General features: G+C 43.8%; 1 protein-coding gene across 9 annotated transcripts in view; it reads right to left on the reverse strand.

The window, feature by feature from the left end:
* garnl3 (GTPase activating Rap/RanGAP domain like 3) overlaps positions 1–19,915 on the reverse strand; it is a 443,924-nt gene that overhangs the window by 55,293 nt on the left and 368,716 nt on the right. For all 9 annotated transcript variants that reach the window (XM_072565743.1, XM_072565740.1, XM_072565739.1 and 6 more), the window contains 5 exons: positions 17,866–17,977; positions 15,648–15,746; positions 10,450–10,566; positions 7,465–7,634; positions 4,720–4,878 (listed from right to left, as the gene is read on the reverse strand). In XM_072565743.1, coding sequence (XP_072421844.1) covers positions 4,720–4,878; positions 7,465–7,634; positions 10,450–10,566; positions 15,648–15,746; positions 17,866–17,977 — 657 coding nt within the window. The remainder of the gene's footprint in view (positions 1–4,719; positions 4,879–7,464; positions 7,635–10,449; positions 10,567–15,647; positions 15,747–17,865; positions 17,978–19,915) is intronic.

Below are 19,915 nucleotides of genomic sequence, written 5' to 3' on the forward strand. Positions count from 1 at the left end.
TATTCACCTGAGCTAATGCATCTGGTAGCTGGTAGTGCATTCTCAATTGTTAGGGTCTTGCTTTTGACTGGCACAGATTTGATGGGCTGATGGGCCTCTTCCTGTGATGTAGACCTCTGTGACTCACCCCTCTCCAGATAAAGATGTTCTCCGGAATCCCCTATTGGATATGTTGGTGACGTTAAAAACATTTCCTCTTAGCTACCCAATGAAACCCTTTCAAAGGTCTAAAGGCACCTATCAAACCATGACAGAAGGAAGCCCCAGCTTGTTCAATCATACAGTCAGAGATGTACAGGATGGAAACAGACCCTTTGGTCCAACTCATTCATGCCGACCAGATACCCTACACTACTCTAGTCCAATTTGCCAGCACTTGGCCCATATCACGCTAAACCCTTCCTATTTATATACACATCCAGATGTCTCTTAAACATTGTAACTGAGGCAGCATCCACCATTTCCTCTGGCAGCTAATTCTACACACCCACCACCCTCTACGTGAAAAAGTTGTCCCTTTTAAATCGTTCCCCTCTCATTTTAAATCTATGCCCTCTAGTTTTGGACTCCCCTACCTTGGGAACAAGACCTTGACTATTCACTCTTTTCTCTGAGTGAATGACTACACAGTGATATGGTCATATCAGGCTTTTTGAAGATGCTAGGTTTCCTCAATAATAGTAAATCTATGGTTGTGTTGATTTGGGACTGAGAGAGTGATGTGGGAGTGTGTTGTAAGAAAGCCACCATAGAGTGTAGGCAGGTATGCTTCCTACAGTTATGCAAAATCAACTGCCTACCCTTTCCACCCTGCTATATGGCAAAATAATAAGGTAAAGAGGCAAGTGTGTTCACCAGCAATGACCACTGCTCCAGACCCCTGCCTTTTCCTTTCTTTCCCAGTATTTCAGCCATTATTCTAACTGAAAATATTATCGCGAATCATACAGAGCTGAAAATACTGAATCAGTTTGGTCTAACGAAGAACAGTACATGCGGAATGCCTGAGGCTTTGACAATATCTGCCCTGGAGGTTGTGTTAAACTCAGATTGATCATAACAGATGAAGAGAAATTTTGAACAGGTTAATTTCCAGGAATAAATAGATTTGGACTGTTCCAGACTCTTGCCATGGAGATTAAAATAGATTTCAATAATAAGAGTAATCAAACGGTATAAAAAGAAAACTGAATTAAATATTATTGAACTAAAGTGAAGATTATATTGTGTGAACTTTCAGAGACACAGCGAATAAAAGCAACGAGCAATTTTTGTAGCATCCAATTGGGGAAAAAAACTTTGTTGCTGTGGTTACAAGAATCAACTGGAACACCACAGGGGTCAGAACTTTTCATAATGACTTTGTCACTGCTTGGTGCGGAACAGGAAATTGTCGCTATTTGATATGATACAAGTTTTGAAGGCGCGTCTGTAGGGCATTCATGACTGCGTGCCATGGTTACAACACAGGGAGCAATTACTGCAGTAGTAAAGGTGTAAGGATGATAAGTCGCACAATTAGCAGCAGGAAGTGGATGAGGTGAACATGGCCAGAATCAGCGAGAATCCAGGTGCTGTTTCACATGCGGCTTGATGAATGGAATTGCGGCTGCTCAAATCTCTGTGGAACCACTTGAATGAAGGTTTCAAAGTGTACATGTCTCTGTTCCATTTACCTAAACAAATCTGGCGATTACAGTTAAAAGTAAACCTCCTGCGAGTGCTCTGAGGCTGGCGATTCCAATGGGAATGCTGTCACTGTGAAGATAATAGGAGGAAGGTGCAGCCACAAAACCTGCCCCATGCAGTGATGTTGCTGCTATTAACTGTCTCACAGATGGTTCTGAATTTCACAAATCACTCAGATGTTCACTGGTTTGCCAATATTGTCTAATGTGGCTCGAGGCAGCTTTGCATTTTGAGGTGGTGGGAGAAAGGTGTTCTTTTTAATGACAAACGCACACTTACTGGGATGAGTCACTCGGACAAAGTCCGATCTATTTTGGGTGTTTTCTAATATTTCTGCCTCCTGTGAGGCATTAACTCAGCTGGCAACATTGCAATAATGAACACTGTGAGAAAATTACACAGAGAAATAAAGATAGAAATGGTGTTCAATGCTCTGGACTTGAAGCGTAACAATATCCGGTAACTCATCAAACAGCATGCCCCTCAACACCTTATCAGTGAATCTCACAGTGTATAATGTCATCACAATAAGTTGCAACTCCCAGCTGACTACTGATTGTAACATGGAGACCCCAATGAGCTGCTTTTAACTTTTGTTGATTGTGGGGAACAGTGAATGCACTTTGACAATGTAATGATTCATTTGATTTTCCTCTCTAATGCCTTCAGTGATGGCAGGCGGCTTAAGGTGTGCCAAACCTGGCTCGATTTGTCACACACTTATCCCTGAATCAGGAGGTCTGGGAATCAATTCCCACTCCAGGGTTTAAGCATAAAAATCAAGGCTGACACTCCAGTGCAATACTGAGGGAGTACCTGACTGCCAGAGGTACTGGCTTTAGGATGAGGTGTTAAACTGAGCACCACTCCCAGACAAAGCCAAAGATCCCAGATGTTGTTTCAAAGTGGAGATGTAGATTGTTCACTAATGTCCTGGACTAAACTTATTCCTCTATTGACCTCACAAAAACATGTTATAGGATGATGATCATGTTGGTGTTTGTGGGAGTTTACGAAAAAACAAATTAGCTGCCTACTTTCCTATATTAAGATAATGACGATACTTCATAAAAACAGAAAGTGCTGGAGAAAGTCAGCTGGTCTGGCAGCATCTCTGGAGAGAAAAACATGAGAATTATCATTTCAATTCTAAATGACTCTTCTTCAGTCAAATTGGACTAGAAACCTTAACTCTGTGTGTGTGTGTCTCTCTCTCTCTCTCCACAGATGTTGCCAGACCAGCTGAGTTTCTCCAGCATTTTCTGTGTTTTTATTTTTGATCTCCAATATTGATAGTATTTTGTTTTTATGGAACCATACATAATTGGCTGTAAAGTCTTTAGGATATCTGGTGGCTGTGAGAAGTGCTAGATAAAAGTAAGTCTTCTTTTCTCTTTTATGTGACTCAGACAAGTCTAAAGATATGGAAATTGAAAAGGAGCAAGCATCCTGAGAGGTTGGCAGCTGAGGTGCATTATAGAGGAACTTTATCCTGCCTCTAATTCAGGTATATTACACCCAGGAGATGCCATGGATATATAAAATTTTCCATTCGCTCTGAATTAGTATCCCAAAGATGATAGGTATAAAATCAGAGGAGAATTCGTTTCCAAAAAGGGACGAGATTAAAAGGTCTGACCTGAAACATTTCTGTCTCTCCATAGATGCTGCCTTAATTTTTGTTCTGGGACTTCTTGTACTTATTTCCAGTAGCTGCGGTAGTTTGTTCTGGTTGTTAACAAGAATGATTAGATTAGATTCCCTACAGTGTGGAAACAGGCCCTTCAGTCCAACAAGTCCACACTGACCCTCCGAAGAGCAACCCACCCGGACCAATGCACCTAACACTATGGACAATTTAGCATGGTCAATCCACCTGACCTGCATATCTTTGGATTATGAAAGGAAACCCACACGGACACAGGGAGAATGTGCAAACTCCACACAGAGTCACCTGAGGCTGGAATCAAACACGGGTCCTTGGTGATATGAGGCTGCAGTGCTAACCACTGAGCCCCCATGCCGCCCCTATATTTAATAGTCTGAGGTTGTTTATTCATCAGAACAAAGGGTGGCATGTCAACATATCCTTTTCTGCTACCAGACACTGACAATTCAATATAAATCAAAACATTTTCTGTTTACTTATTAGGAGATATGTAAATTCCATGCTGTAGAATAAATCCCTGTCATTCTTATGCACTTTAACTTGCACCTTGATCTAATTAAAGGCAGCCAGAAGCTATAGTCTGTCGTGATTCCTGGGCAGTGGACTGGCTGTAAGCCAGGCAATGCATTTCACCATTACGTAAAATCATGCTAGACTTAGAAGATAATTCAGTAACATCCTCATCAGCTTTATGAAAAAAGGACTGCCTTTCTGAATTGGAAATGTTATCTTTATCAAATGTGTAAGTGCAACCAGACATAGGGAACTGAGTAATGCTTCAGATTTTCAGGCTGCCCTTGAACAGTGTTCCTGATCCTTCCCTTCACTTCATACTTAAAGGCACTGTTAGAGATGTTCTCACTGTCTTTTCATTGGCACTGCTGCCTCATAGTGCCAGGGACTCAGGTTCAATTCCAGCCTCAGGTACTGTCTGTGTGAAGTTTTCATGTTCTGCCAGTGTCTGCATGAGTTTCCTCCAGGTTCTCCAGTTTGCACGTTCTTCCAGTGTCAGCGGGGGTTTCCTCTCACAAAGATGTGCAGGCCGGGTGAATTGGCCATGCTAAATTGCCCATTGTGTTAGGTGCATTAGTCAGGAAATGTGTCTAGGTGGATCACTCTTCAGAGGGTCAGTGTGGACTGGTTGGGCCGAATGGCCTGTTTCCATGCTGTGAGGAATCTAATCTAATCTTCCCTTAAGCTTGTACAACAGCCCATGTGGTTTTAGGGAGGTTGAAGATTCTCTGTGTCAAGCATGAGTGAGCTCTGGTAAGGACGTAGACTTAAATAAAGAGGACGTGAGTTTAAATAATGGGGTTGTGGGTCTCCTCTGGCCAGTTGCATGCCTCAAGCTGTAAGCTCACCTTGCTCGCATCAACATGGTGCAGTCTGTAAGACTCCCCCGTGCTCTCGTTCACTAAGTCAAACTGGTGGCGGTATGCAACGCAGATGAGGTTGTCATTTTCTCCAGTGGGTCCATCCACCAGGGTCATTACGATGGGTGGGTCCGACAAGCATATTTCCTGTGAACAGACCAAGACGGCAAGGTGATTACCTCATGGGAAGCAGGAAGGAAAGGAAGAACTCCATGTCCACAGAAAGAAATCGCAGTGATGTGGGGAAAAAGCAGGGCTCTTCAAAAGAGCCAACACAGACTTCAGTGGCTGAATGACCTTCTAAGCTATCCTAGCCTATGATTTTTCCAATAGGCTTAAAAGTGCTTTTTGACTCTGAGTCAGAAGGTCATGAACCCAAGACTCTTCCTAAAGTGCTGTATTTTCAGAGCCTTCATGTCATGCATTTTAATAAGCCTTTAAACTGAGACCCCATCTGCTCTCTTAGGTGGATATGAAAGAGGCTACAAAGGTGGCTCAGTGGTTAGCACAGCAGCCTCACAGTGCCAAGGACCTGGGTTCAATCCCAACCTCAGGTGACTATCTGTCTGGAGTTTGCACATTCTCCCCGTGTCTGTGTGGGTTTCCTCCGGGTGCTGTGGTTTCCCTCCCACAATCCAAAGATGTGCAGGTCAGGTGAATTGGCCTTGCTAAATCGCCCATAGTGTTCAGGGCTACCTAGGTTAGGTGATTAGTCAGGGGTAAATATAGGGCAATAGTTATGGGTGGGTTACTCTGCAGAGAGTTGGGGTGGACTTGTTGGGTCAAAGGGCCTGTTTCCACACTGTAGGGATTCTATTTAAAAAAAGCACAGGGATGTTATCACTGGAGTCCTGTCCAGTACATATCCATCAGCCAGTACTGTAAGAACATATATCATCTGGTCAGTACCACATTGCTGTTTAGATACTTGCTATTCACAAATTGGCTGTCACATCTCCTACATTACAACAAGGAACACTCTTCAGAAGTGTTTCATGGACTATAAAAGCTTCGGGATTCCTATAGTCATGCAAGGTGCAATATAAATGCACATCTTTCTTTTCACAGCCAATAAAAATGAAGATTTGCATTTAATAGCAATCTTCACACAACCATTGGAGCCTCAAATTCTTTCTAGCCGATGACGTACTCAGTATATGTCATTGTTGTTGTAAAGTAAGAAAAGCTGCAGTTAATACATGTTCGATGGATTACTGTGTGAGCACTTTAATCATATGTTGCAGTCAATTTGCACCAAATTCCACTTGCAGCATTGAGACTAAAGTTTAATTCTTGTTTCTGACAGCATTGATTCAGGGTTGGTTCAAACAACAGGTTGGCATCTGTTACTTCCACTTGAACAACCACATGTGGCCCTGGTTTAAGGTTCTACACAAAAGAAGGCAACTCCAATAATGCAGCACTCCTTCAGTGATACAACTTGATTCTGTCACTTCGTCCTGGAGTGTGCCTTGTACTGGGACTGCTGTTCACTCAGTCCAGCAGATACTCCTTTAGGTTTATAGGAGAAATCAAAATCAATCAGATGCAAGTGAATTAATTTATTTCCTCTTAAAACCAAAAGGCACAGTCATCATTCTCTTTGGTAAGTGAGCTATTGTTATTTTATCCTTCAGGATGATCACGTTCAAGAGGAAAAGGAGACGAGCCCCTCAGGGAAAAATTGGCCTTCCTTGAAAGAACATAAGGAGAAGGATTTTCTGGGTTGGGTTTGTGGAGGAGCCAGATGGGAACCTGAGGATGCTGGTGCCTGCCATTGGAGGAGCTGGGTCATGAACACACAGGGTTGTGTGGCCCCACACACTGGGTACACCCTTAAACCCCCTGGGGCCTTACTCACACTTGCAACTGGAGGCCTGTTGGTATTTTCCAGTTGGCTTTCAGTTTCCTGTCGTGATGTTTAGTTGCCATTGAGGCAAGCAACCCAGGAGCAGGTCTGATCACCAGTGTTCCAGCGAGGCCCGTAGACCCTCTTTTGCCTACCTGGGTGGGGCGTGCAGGCAATAGCAGACAATTCTCCTGATCACCCCAACCCCAGTCATCCACCAATGCCCCACAGTAATGCCCTGGCTGCATTTTCTGTACCCCCACTATCACCCCCACCCCACCCTCCCCTGCACCCCCACCCTCACCAGCACCCCAACCTGCCTTCTCCCCCCAGCCCGAGGTGAGAGCACCATTCAAAAATCGCTTCAATTCAATCACTAATAAAACAATGGGCTTGGAGTCAGGTGGAATGCTGGAAAAATGGGATTCCAATTATTAGGTGGTCATGGCTGGCTGGCTGGCAGACCTTTTGCTCTGCTGTAGATCTCCTCAACTCTATGCATGGGCAAGGTGTACCTCCATTGAATTTCCACAAGGTGTACTTATGCAGACATTTCTATCAGTCTCCTTTGTATATCTATCAGGGGCGTCATGAGCAAAATGCAAGATTGTCCCTGATTCATGATAAGATGCCAGCTCTTCGTCAACATTGGGGCCTGTCAAAAACCCCTTAATCTACAGATTCTCTCAATTAGAGCTCCTTCTAATCAAAGGAATGTAGATGTGGGCTACCTGAACAGGGTTCTATCAACTTCAGTCCTCAGGGAGATGCAGCACTGTGTTCATGAAGGCCCCACTCTGGCCATCCATGATACAGAATGGCAAGCAAAGCTCCAAGAATCCAGCTGGCATTACCCGACGGTGAGCCAATGACCCCAGTCTTACCCTAATGTACTGGAATTCCTCCACGGGTGACTCTGCAGGTGTCTGGGGGCTGGGGAAGCTGTTGGACCTGCTGAGGTTTTTCTTCGTAATGAGGAGCAGCTTGTTGCGAATGGCGACGATGACCCGCAGTTCCGTGCCGTGGTGGGTGTTAATGGCGTATAAATGGCAGCCTTTTGAGGAAGAACAATAGAGAACTGAAGACTAGTGGTCAGCTGCAACACAGGGACACTTTAGCATCACACACACTGAAGGCACTTTGTCCCACAAGGTCCCTGCCAATTACACTGGCTTTCAAACAATCTACCCTTTGGACGTTTCAAATGATGAAAATTTGAAAGTCCAATCTTTTGTAATTCTTTGAGTGGTTCCAAGGGTTTTCAACGTGGGGAAAAAAAAAGTCCTCCCATATTGGCACACTCCTGGAGACCCCCCTCCCCTCCCAATCAATGTAATGGTACAATCCAAAGGACAGCCTGGAACTATTTGTACATTCCCAGGGCCCAACAACAGTAAATTCTACAAGAAAATAGCAACTAAACTAAAAACAGTGAAGTTCATTTCCAATTAATGTTTGGGACAGAATGCCAATTCCATAACCTTTGACCTTTTAAAACCTTTGACCTGATAGAAACTGTGAAATGATTGTTGGACTCTTGAGTAAATGCCGAACCAGGTTCAGAAGCACCTTCTGACTCCTATTTAAAAGTACAAATAAATGTTTGATGCTGCTATTAAAATGGTGTTCTGCAGATCTTTTCTTCAGCAGTTCATACTGTTAACTAGGCCAGCATTTATTGTCCATCCCTAATTGCCCTTCCTCCACTATATATTGCAAATGCATCTTAAGAGGTCTGTTATGTCAAATGTGATTTGAATTCTACATTTGTTGAGTAAGTCCCATGTGATATGATTATTGTATTAATATCTCAAACAGTGCAGCTTCCACAAGCTCAGAGCTGGTTAGCAAGCTTGAACTCAAAGGATATCTTCTTGTTTTGTTCTGAAAAGGAGCAAAGGTTCCTAATGATCCTTCCACATACACTATGACATACTGGAGTAAAACAGTTTCACCAAACAATTATTCTTGTTTAAAGTAGCAAGTAACAATCATGCCACACAAATGCCAGGCTATGATCATCACCAATAAGAGACAATGTAACCACTGCCCCTTGTCATGCAATGGTGTTACCACCATTGAATGGCCCACTATCGACACCCTGGAGATTACTATTGACCGGGAACTCAATGGACTTGTTACATAAACGCAGTGGCTACAAGAGCAGGTCAGAGGCTAGGAATACTGCGGTGAGTAATTCACCTCCTGAACCCCAAAGCCTGTCCATCTCCAAGGCACAAGTCAGGAGTGTGATGGAATACTCCCCATTTGCCTGGATGGGTGCAGCTCCAACAACACTCAAGAAGCTTGATACCATCCAGGACAAAGCAGCCGCTTGATAGGCCATCAAATCCACATGCATCCACTCTCTCCACCACCAATGCTCAGTACCAGCAGTGTGTACTATTTACAAAATGCACTGAAGAAATTCACCAAAGATCCTCAGACAGCACCTTCCAAATGCAAGACCACTTCTATCAAGAAGGACAAAGGCAGTAGATACATGGGAACACTGCCATCTTCATATTCCTCTCCAAGCCACTCACCACCCTGACTTGGAAATACATCACCATTCCTTCACTGTCACTGGGTCAAAATCCTGGAATTCCCTCCCTAAGGGCATTGTGGGTGAACCCAAAGCAGGTGGACTGCAGCGGTTCAGGAAGGCAGCTCACCACCACCTTCTCAAGGGCAACTTGGGATGAGCAATAAATGTTGGCCAGCTAGCGACGCTCATATCCCACAGATGAAGCAAAAAGCTCTCTCCAACATTGGGCAGACAGTGGCAGCAGTGCCTACCATTTACCCAAAGTACCTGCAAGCTGTACTAGCCAGGAGAAGGGGAACACCATCACCTACTACAGTGTTATATCTCACAGTTTGTATGTCAGTTTACCTTTAAGAAGCACAGAATGTCAGTGCACCTTTAAGATGAAGATCAGTTAGCTCAGTTGTGATGCAGAATGACACCAACAGTGTGGGTTTAACTCTCCCTCTGGCTAGGGTTACCATGAAGGACACTCCTCCTCAACCTCTCTCCTCCCCTGAGACAGGATGACTCTCAGGTTAAACCACTACCATCTCTCTTTCTGAGAGCATCCCTAAGGTCTGGTAGGACTATGATGACATTTACACTTTTAAGAGGCATGTTATATTAGTGTACATTTAAGAGATTCAATATGTCAGTGTGCCTTTTAGAGCCATACTAATGATATCATCGCTGTATCACAGCGTGTGACCTGAGAGTATAAAGTTCTCAGACTCCATCTTACCTCGGGTCACTTGAATCATGATACTCTGGGTAATAGAATAGCTTAGTACAAGCCCAGACACTGATTTGCTTGTGAATGGAATAATGTAATAATTATGCACAATAGCTACCTGTAATAAACATCTGTTGGATTCTTTAATACCACGATATCCACTTCCTAGTTTTGATTGTTACAGATGACAACATGTGCACTGCAGCATGAGATAAAATATCTGCAGGAGGCAAGAATCACATGATCTGCAAGTTCCCCTCCAAGCCACACACCATCCTGACTCAGACGTATATTGCTGCTCCTTCAGTGTCACTGCGTCAAAATCCTGAAACTCCCTTCCCAAACAACACTTTAGGTGTAATTCATCAAATTTGCTGCAATAGTTCAACAAGGCAATATTAGTTTGTCATCAGCAATTACGGAAAGGTAATAAATTCTACGTTTGCCTGTGGCACTCACATCCCATGAGAAATGAAATGTGCAGCGGGATCTCTACTCCTGGTCTGTGGTACATTTGTTGGGAGAAAAAGCAGTGTATAGAAAATCTCACTAAGCCTCCATGTGAGAAACCTACTGCAAATAAAACCAAATATTAAGGAGAATTACCCTTAGTTTTCTCAAGCTTGTTGTCCTTGCAATCGGATTTGCTCTTCACCAGTTGCTTCTCCTCCAGAACTTTCTTGACTGCGCTCAGTCTAAAGACAAACAGACGTGCATCTTTCCCTGTGGGGCGAAGCAACACATTGAACTCAGCTTCAATGGCAGACAAAGCAGTAAAGGCAGACTTTGCAAACTTCACTGCAAAGCCCAGTGTGGCACAGTGAGGCAATGTGAAACCACAAGTCGGGCTGCAGGTACTGGGTGGGCCATGGACCTGGGAAGTCTCTCCCATTGGGTGATGCCGACCAATTAAAGGACAGTGGTTCCAGTGGCTGGCAGCAGGCAGTTGAGGTCCTGGACTTTGGCTGGACCCTGGGCCATGGTGACCCTGGGGGTCACAAGGTCAGAGGCAGGGAGACCTTCCCAGCATAACGCTGCCACCCGCTCCCGACTTTCCAATGCTGGGACCCTTGATAAACCAGGGAGGGCTTCAAGTCAAGGGGCCAGCCATCTGCAGCCATTCTGGAAGCCATTAGGCAATGCCACATTCCCTCCAGGGTGAGTCCCTCGCCTGGCATTTGGTTAATACAAGTAGCAGCAGGATGTGGACCTAAAATGTTGACTTCCAGGCATCAATTGGCAGCAGATCCTGTAGACGTCCAGGACGGGGTAAGCCTAGATTTGGAAAAAGGCCAATGAGGTGACACATATTGCTACACGCCATCACACATTATCATTCAAAATGGATTGTGTTTTTAGCAAGAACTTTCTCATAAATACTGCTCCCCTTTAAATGGTGGACTGTTTCAATAAATTTGCATGACACAGCACAGCGGAGCCATTGGTCCTGTTCATGAATTTATGGCACTGCTGAGATTTTCACACACCCAGGCTACCTTCAGGTGGCTCCATAGTTAGCACTGCTGCCTCACAGCGCCAGGGACCCCGATTCGCTTCCAGCCTCCAGGTGACGGTCAGTGTGCAGTTTGCACATTCTCCCAGTGTCTATGTGGGACTCCTCTGGGTACTCCAGTTTCCTTTCGCAGTCCCAACAGACTGGCCATGGTAAATTGTCCGATAGTGTCTGGGGATGCGCAGGTTAGGTGGATTAGCCAGAGTAAATGTGGGGACGGGGTGGATCTGGGTAAAGTGCTTTTTGGAGGGTCAGTGTAAATTTGTTGGGCCAAATGGCCTCTATCTGTACTGTAGAGACTCTGTGATTCTGCAACCTGTTTTTGGCTTTACACCGGTACTCCAGTTCAGCGTGAAAGGATGGACACAAACAGCACACAGCCGGCGTGTGCTGTGTGTCTGGGATCAAATCTCAGCTGTTCCAGAAATGTGTAATAACATCCCTGAACTGGGTGATTCGAGAATTAGATTAGATTAGATTAGATTACTTACAGTGTGGAAACAGGCCCTTTGGCCCAACAAGTCCACACCACCCCGCCGAAGCGCAACCCACCCATACCCCTACATCTACCTCTTACCTACACTACGGGCAATTTAGCATGGCCAATTCACCTGACCTGCACATCTTTGGACTGTGGGAGGAAACTGGAGCACCCAGAGGAAACCCACGCAGACACGGGGAGAATGTGCAAACTCCACACAGTCAGTCGCCTGAGGCGGGAATTGAATCCCGGGTCTCTGGTGCTGTGAGACAGCAGTGCTAACCACTGTGCCACCGTGCCGCCCACGGCAAATATCGAGACAAACAATGTGGCCTCTTCCTTCTATCCTTCAACCTTTATATCGTGGTTGGTAAGGATGGAAAGAAACAAGGACAGTACCTTCCAGCAGGAGGATATGACAGTCAGCGGTTTTGAAAGCTGCAGATACGTTGAGAAGGGTGAGGGGTACAGTACAGCAGCAAATGAAATTTTGCTCTTTATTTCTCAGGGCATTGGAGTAAAAGACAGGAAACTCTCATTACAAATATACAAGATCTTGGTGAGACTGGGAGTACAGGGTGCAGTTTTGGAGACCATTCTTAAGGAAGAGTATACTGGCATTTGAGGCAATTCTAAAGAGATGCACCAAGCTGATCCATGGGATGGAAAGGGGCAACATTATTAACAATGGCTAAACAGGTTAGGCCTTTATTCAAAGAGAAATCAAAGTTAACGTTTCGGGTCTGGTGACCCTTCCTCAAGTTATAGAGTCATGGAGTATAGAGGTGTACAGCACAGAAACACTGGACTGAAACATTAATGCTGATTTCTCCTCAGAAATGTTGTCAGACCTGCTGAGCTTTTCCAGCAACTTCTGTTTTTGTTTCTGATTTACAGTAGCTGCATTTATTTCAGTTTTTATTTAGGCTTTATTCATTTCAGCTTAGAAGAATGAGGGGTAATCTTAATGAAATGTACAAGATTGTGAGGGGACTTGGTGGGGTAGATGTTGAGAAGGTGTCTACACTGGGGGGGGAAATCCTGAGTTAGGGGACACATTTACAGAATACAGAGACATTGATGAGAAACTGAGAAGCAAAGGAATTTCTTCCCTCAGAGGGTAATAAATATCTGGAATTCTCTACCTCAGAAGGTTGTGGAGGTTAGATTGCTGAAAGTATTTAAATGGGAGGTGGATAGATTTTTGTTACATCAGGGAGCCGACAGCTATGAGGAGCTGGAACAAAAGAGGAGTTAAGGCTTGGGGCAGATCAGTCAGGAACCTAGTCATAGTAATAGTCATAGAGTCATAGAGATGTACAGCATGGAAACAGACCCTTCAGTCCAACCTGTCCATGCTAACCAGATATCCCAACCGAAACCAGTCCCATTTGCCAACACTTGGCCCATATCCTTCTAAAACCTTCCTATTCATATATCCATCCAGATGCCTTTGAAATGTTGTAATTGTACCAGCCTCCACCACTTCCTCTGATAGCTCATTCCATACACGTACCATCCTCTGCGTGAAAAAGTTGCCCCTTAGGTCTCTTTTGTATCTTTCCCCCTCTCACCCTAAACCTATGCCCTCTAGTTCTGGACTCCCCGACACCAAGGAAAAGACCTTGTCTATTTATCCTATCCATGCCCCTCATGATTTTATAAACCTCTATAAGGTCATCCCACAGCCTCCGACGCTCCAGGGAAAACAGCCCCAGCCTGTTCCGTCTCTCCCAATAGCTCAAATCCTCCAACCCTGGCAACATCCTCGTAAATCTCTTCTGAACTCTTTCTCGTTTTATGGCTCCTACTTATAGCAGGGAGACCAGAATTGGACGCAATATTCCAAAGGTGGCCTATCCAATGTCCTGTACAGCTACAATATGATCTCCCAACTCTTATACTCAGTGCTCTGACCAATAAAGGAAAGCATATCAAACACCTTCTTCACTATTTTATCTACCTGCAACTCTGCTTTCAAGGAGCTGTGAACCTGCTCCAAGGGTGGATAGTAGGACAGACTTGAGGGAGTGAATGGCCTGCTCCTATTCTGATGGCATCAAAGTGTTGCTCTGAATATTTCTAACTAATCTATTCAGACATGTTATGACACTCCTCTGGAGGAGATAGGATGCGAACTCAGGTCTCCTGGCTCAGAGGAAGGGACACTACTACTACACCACAAGTGTTCCCCCAAAACTAAGGGTTGCTTTATAGTTTGCAATGCAATCAGCCATTGTTGTGGAGATCAATTTTCTGATCTCCCCTCCCATTTCTGCAAGTTTTAAATCTTCACCCTTCCAGGACATTTGACAGTTTTCACCAGTCACTTTCAGAGGAAGAATCAGACAGCAGGACCGATCTTGATAGCATCTCAGTTACAAAGTGAATAATGTTGAGAAGTTCCACATAAGGCCTGCAATTTGTCCTAAGTACATGTTTACACGAACTTACCCGACTTCAAAGCTGCTAAGGCTCTGCCATTCGTCAGGGCCACATTAACTTTATAAAACATGACAAACACCCTTTTGAGTTTGTGGGCATGATCGTGCAGAGATCATAATAACGCTTCTAAAGCTCTTGTAACTAATATGACCTTGGGGGATACATTATCGCTTCCTGTGTTTGGAATCTTGGATTCAAAAACCAGTAGCAAGAGATGCTCTTTGAAACAATTGAATGGAATTGTAAACTCTTCCAAATGCAGCTTGAAACTATAAACTAATATCATTGCCTCATTTTTTAAAGCTATTCCTATATACATATCATAAACGTCAAATATATGGTAAGATTTATTGTTTCAAAACAGTTTGTAGATTACAGATTATTTCTTTGTAATTGACACAATAATCCAAACCTGGACTGTCCCCATGAATGGGTGTTCTGTGATTGACTGAAAAACAATTTGTGAATTGGAAGGTGCTGTCTATGGCCCTTTGATGAATTTCTGCAGGACATGTTGTAGTTAATACACACTGCTGCCACGAGCATCAGTGGTGGAAAGAGTGAATGTCTGTGGATGTGGTGTCAATCAAGTGGGCTGGATGATGTCAAGCTTCTTGAGTGTTGTTGGAGCTGCACCCATCCAGGCAAGCAGGGAGCATTCCATCACACTCCTGACCTGTGCCTTGTAGAATAGTGGATAGACTTTGGGGAGTCAGGAGGTGAGGACTCTGAGCTTCTGATCTGCTTGTGTAGCCATTGTATTTATATGGCTAGTGCAGTTCAGTTTCTGGTCAACGGTAACTCCCAGGATGTTGATAGTGAGAGATTCAGATGGTCAGATTCTCTTTTGTTGTAGATAGCCATTGTCTGGCAATTGGATAGTGTGAATATTACTTGCCACTGGTCAGCCCAAACCTGGATATTGTCCAGGTCTTGATGCATTTGGACACGGACTGCTTCAGTGACTTGTTAGGGCCTTTTCAGAGGATAGTTAAGAGTAAGCCACACTAGTTATGGGGTTTCGGAATCACTATTAGGCAAGACCATGTTAGGAAGCAGATTTCCTTCTCTGAGAGGCATTAGTCCTTTACAATGACCAATTATGGTTGTCATGGCTAATATTTCTGAGGTGAGCATTACATTTCAGGTTTGTTCATTGGTTGAATTGAAATTTCATCAGGGGCCGCAGTGGGATTTTGACCATCTCCAACAGCATTAACCTGGGCCTCTGGATTATCAGTCCAACAACATTACCAGTAAGCCTCTAGCTCCTCAAGTGAGATAACTGTGTCCACATGCCACAAAAATTTGTGCTCTCACTCTGCCAAAGGCCAGACCAGTTTGATCAGTCCTTCTGGAGTTTACCTTTGTCTGCTCTCGTGAGCAGGAGATCCTGAGCTTCCAAGATGTCCATCTGTTTCACTGGCAGGCTCCTGTCAAAGACTGGCAGGGGGCTCTGCCCCTCTATATGAAGAAACAGTGTCAAAACAGTCAATGTTGAAGTTAGACAGGTCCAATACACATTAAAATAAATTCACCTTTACCCAATGAGTCTAAGGTAAAACCAAAAAAAATAGCAACCAAAAACATCAAGGATGCTGGAAATCGGAAATAGGATCAGACAGTGCTGGGCACACTCAGCAAATCTGGCAGCCTCTGTGGAGAGAGAATGTTTGCATTGAATATGCCTTCTTCAGAAAAACAGTCCAAAACAGAATCACCTCGTTCTCCACCATGAAAACGTTTGTGTCCTTGGAAGGAAGGGTCATTGGACCTTAAACATTAACTCTGATTTCTCTCCACAGACACTGCCAGAACTGTTGAGCTTTTCCAGCAACTTCTGTTTTTTATTTCTGATTACTAGCAGCCGCTGATATTTCAGTTTTAATTTTACAAAGAAGAGTCACATTGGACTTGAAACATTAAGTCTGTTTTTCTTTCCACAGATGCTGCCAGTGTTTCCAGTAAGGAAAGAAAACAAGGGCAAAATATTTATCAATCTCGGAGAGTTAAAGGTGATGGTTAAAGTCTCACTTGACACAATGTGCAATGTCAGCAGCCTCCAGCCTAACTCCCTGCTGTACTAGGAATACAGGGTTGGATTTGCAGGTTGAATCAAAGGTATAAAAGTACAACGTTAATGGCATTTTTTTTTAAGAAAAGAAAAAATAGCTGAAGCTTGTATTTGGAGCTAACTGCAGAGAGAAACAACCCAGGCTGGACCTCAACTGTGATCATATCCAATACCTCTGTGGGCTCAGAGAATAGTCAGCACCCTTCACCATTCACACTGTTGTAAAAGTGAACTGCCCCTTAGGAGGGAGGCAAAACAATCAAATTGTAGCCCTTTCCTCATAGTCACTTAACCCTGTCAAACCCTCCAATCACCAGACGCAGGGCTTCATTACCAACAACTAGTCTCAATCAAATGTCAATCCACTTTATTTCTAGTAGATTTGAAGCTACTTAGTTCAAAGGTGATTTGAAAACTCCCTAATCTTCTGTCGGAGAGAACAAGAGGTTTATTGTTAAATACCAATGTATTAAGGAAAGATTAATGACTTGGTTCACACTCATTTTCAAGTTTGTAAAACCAAGGAGAAAATGGATGAAAAACAGAGTTCAATGTGGATGCAGACATGCACGTGCTCTCGTCATGTGATCACATGAATACACATGTGTATGTGGCTGTGTGGACATATATTTGAGTGGGGGCATGTGTCTGTGTGTAAGTATTTGTGATCAGTAGAAAGATTAGAGCATGCAGTGATTAGTGGAGACATGAAGACACCCTTTTCACCCAGAGGTTGGTGGGCATCTGGAACTCACTGCTCAGTTTGAGGGTTGAGTGTGGATCTGCGCCTTCAGTGCTGTCATCCACAAGGCTATGCACTAACTATTGGAGAGTGAGATGAGAATGGGGGCTAAGGTTGTTTTCAGTGGGTGCAAGCATGATGGGCTGAATCACCTCGTTCTCCACCATGAAAACTTTCGACGCTTCAATGGATGGTGAGATTGTGAATGGATGTGTAGGTGTGAATGTGCACGTACAAGCTCCGAGAACCTTTCAGCAATGTGTTTACTGTAGTGTCAGCCCGCTATAAGGTGCGCATCACAAAAACCAGTCACTAATTGGCCTCATGATAAACAAGTGCAAGCAGCTTGTGAAAGCATACTGGCTTCCCTTGTGTATTCCCAAACAGAATTAGGCTTCACAATAGTGACAATGTTATTCAGTGTCAAAGATAGAAGCCACAAATATTTTGTTCATCCATTCTGTGTGAAAATCCCAGTTACATATGCTGTGCTACAAATGTTAATGGTGCACATTGCAAGAAGCTCTAGTCATTATTTGGAATGTGCTTGTTGGGTACATTCACAAAGTCTACAGTCACAACATCAAAGAGAATAAGTCAGTCTATTCATCATTGTGCTGTACATGCACATTGTGCACTTCATCCTCACTGTGTGAGTACTCCATTCTGACTGCAATAAATATTGATATGAACTGTGTGAACCAACAATGCAGAGAGACAGACAATAGCAATGCATGTGCAAATGACATTACGACACAGTGACTAACCGTCTAACAATAGCACTCCAGCGTCTGTGGAGATTAGTAACGACTGTCCCCAGGAATCACTGCAAATGATTTCGAAGGGGAAATTGCTGCAGAAACATTGAGGCTCCCAGGGCTGGAAGGTAAAGTACACAAAGAATGCAATTGAGATTATCAAACAGTGACCAGAATGGGCTGGTGCTACACGTGAAAGCATTCATTTAAATAACTTCAAAACATAAATTAACTCTTTTGAAGCTGAAAGCTAGAATGAGCACTTTTAACTTGTATATTAGAATGATCCTGCCACCGAATGGTGGATCAAGAGCTTTCTCACAAACTCAACACTTTCTTTGTGCCGACATGTACTGGTTTGCAGCTTCTTGTGCTGCCTTCGAGCACATTCTAACATACATATAGGTTTAGACCTCCCTTACAGCAGATGCCCAATGTTCTTCGATTGACAGAGGACACTGCCCACAAACATTTGATTTGTTTGTGGGATGTTGGCATCGGTGGCAGTGCCAGGTTTGATTGCCCAGCTGAACAGCAAATGCAAAAGCCAATCTGCCCTGCCCCAAACTCTCTCCCACACCCAGCCATCCACCTTGGATAGGCTGGAATTATTCTGCAAAACGGAGTGCTCACATATCTGCATCTCTTGAAATGTCAACTTATCTCCACAGTACAACCAGCATAAATTAACATTTAAAAGCAGGGTTTACCAGAAGATCCGGTGCTATGCAAGTGACTGGTGTACACACATACACACGCACACAATTGTATACACACGCACACACACACACTCATTCACACTCTATTGTAAATACCCACACACACTCATACACAGACACATACTTGTATACACACATTTATACACACACGTACACTCACACACACGCTCATACATACACATGCATACACACTTGTAGACATACACACACTCATACACACACATGCACACACACATGTATACACACAATACATGCCCATACACCCACATGTATACACAAACAGATGCTCATACCATGTTGGTTTCAGTTCTTTCATATGTAAATCCCAGAACCTTTTTAAAAGTTGCATTCTCAAGTGAACTTTAACAATTGGTGTCATATCGGCCCAGATAATGTATTGAAGGTGTGAGGTGCCCTGTGTGAGACATGGTCATTCTAAAAGATGGGTGCCTTAACAAACAATCCAGGTTTTTTTCAATATATAATTTCAGTTACATCACACTGTAAACTTTTGCTACAAATTCTGTGTCTTATGATCTTATACTCCACAATCACCTCATGAAGGAGCAGCACTCTGAAAGCTAGTGCTTCCAAATAAACCTATTGGACTATAACCTGGTGTTGGGTGATTTTTAACTCTGATTGGATGGCAATCTTTTACATTAGCATCCAAAGTTCAAACAAATCACAGAGTCTGAAGGTGTATCTGAAACTCGATATATTGTTGCATCTTACATGGAAACGTGTAGAAAAGCTTCAATCTCGTTTAGATGATCTTAGTAAGGAAATGTCACTCTGAAGGACAGCATGATGATTCCTATTTGCTTTATTGGGTTCATTCCAATGGGTGGAGAGGTCGAAGTTGAGCCCTTGCATTGGGTCAACAAGGGCAAGTCCTTTTCTGCACAAAATTTCAAACCCATTTATAAAAGTGCATATCTCCAATTTAATTACATCCAGTGCAGACAGGAAATCTTCCCCATGTTCATTGCTCAGCCCAGCAAGAAAAGGGTACATTTAAAACAGAGTTTTAGAGTCATAGAGTCATAGAGATGTACAGCATGGAAACAGACCTGAAAAATGTATTGCTGGAAAAGCGCAGCAGGTCAGGCAGCATCCAAGGAGCAGGAGAATCGACATTTCAGGTATAAGCCCTTCTTCAGGAATGAGGAGGGTGTGCCAAGCAGGCTAAGATAAAAGGTAGGGAGGAGGGACTTGGGGGAGGGGCGTTGGGAATGCGATAGGTGGAAGGAGGTTAAGGTGAGGGTGATAGGCCGGGGGTGGGGGTGGGGGGGGGGGGGGGTGAGGGCGGAGAGGTCAGGAAGAAGATTGCAGGTCAA

This window comes from Chiloscyllium punctatum, chromosome 49, assembly GCF_047496795.1.
Source record: "Chiloscyllium punctatum isolate Juve2018m chromosome 49, sChiPun1.3, whole genome shotgun sequence".
In the NCBI taxonomy this organism is placed as follows: Eukaryota; Metazoa; Chordata; class Chondrichthyes; order Orectolobiformes; family Hemiscylliidae; genus Chiloscyllium; species Chiloscyllium punctatum.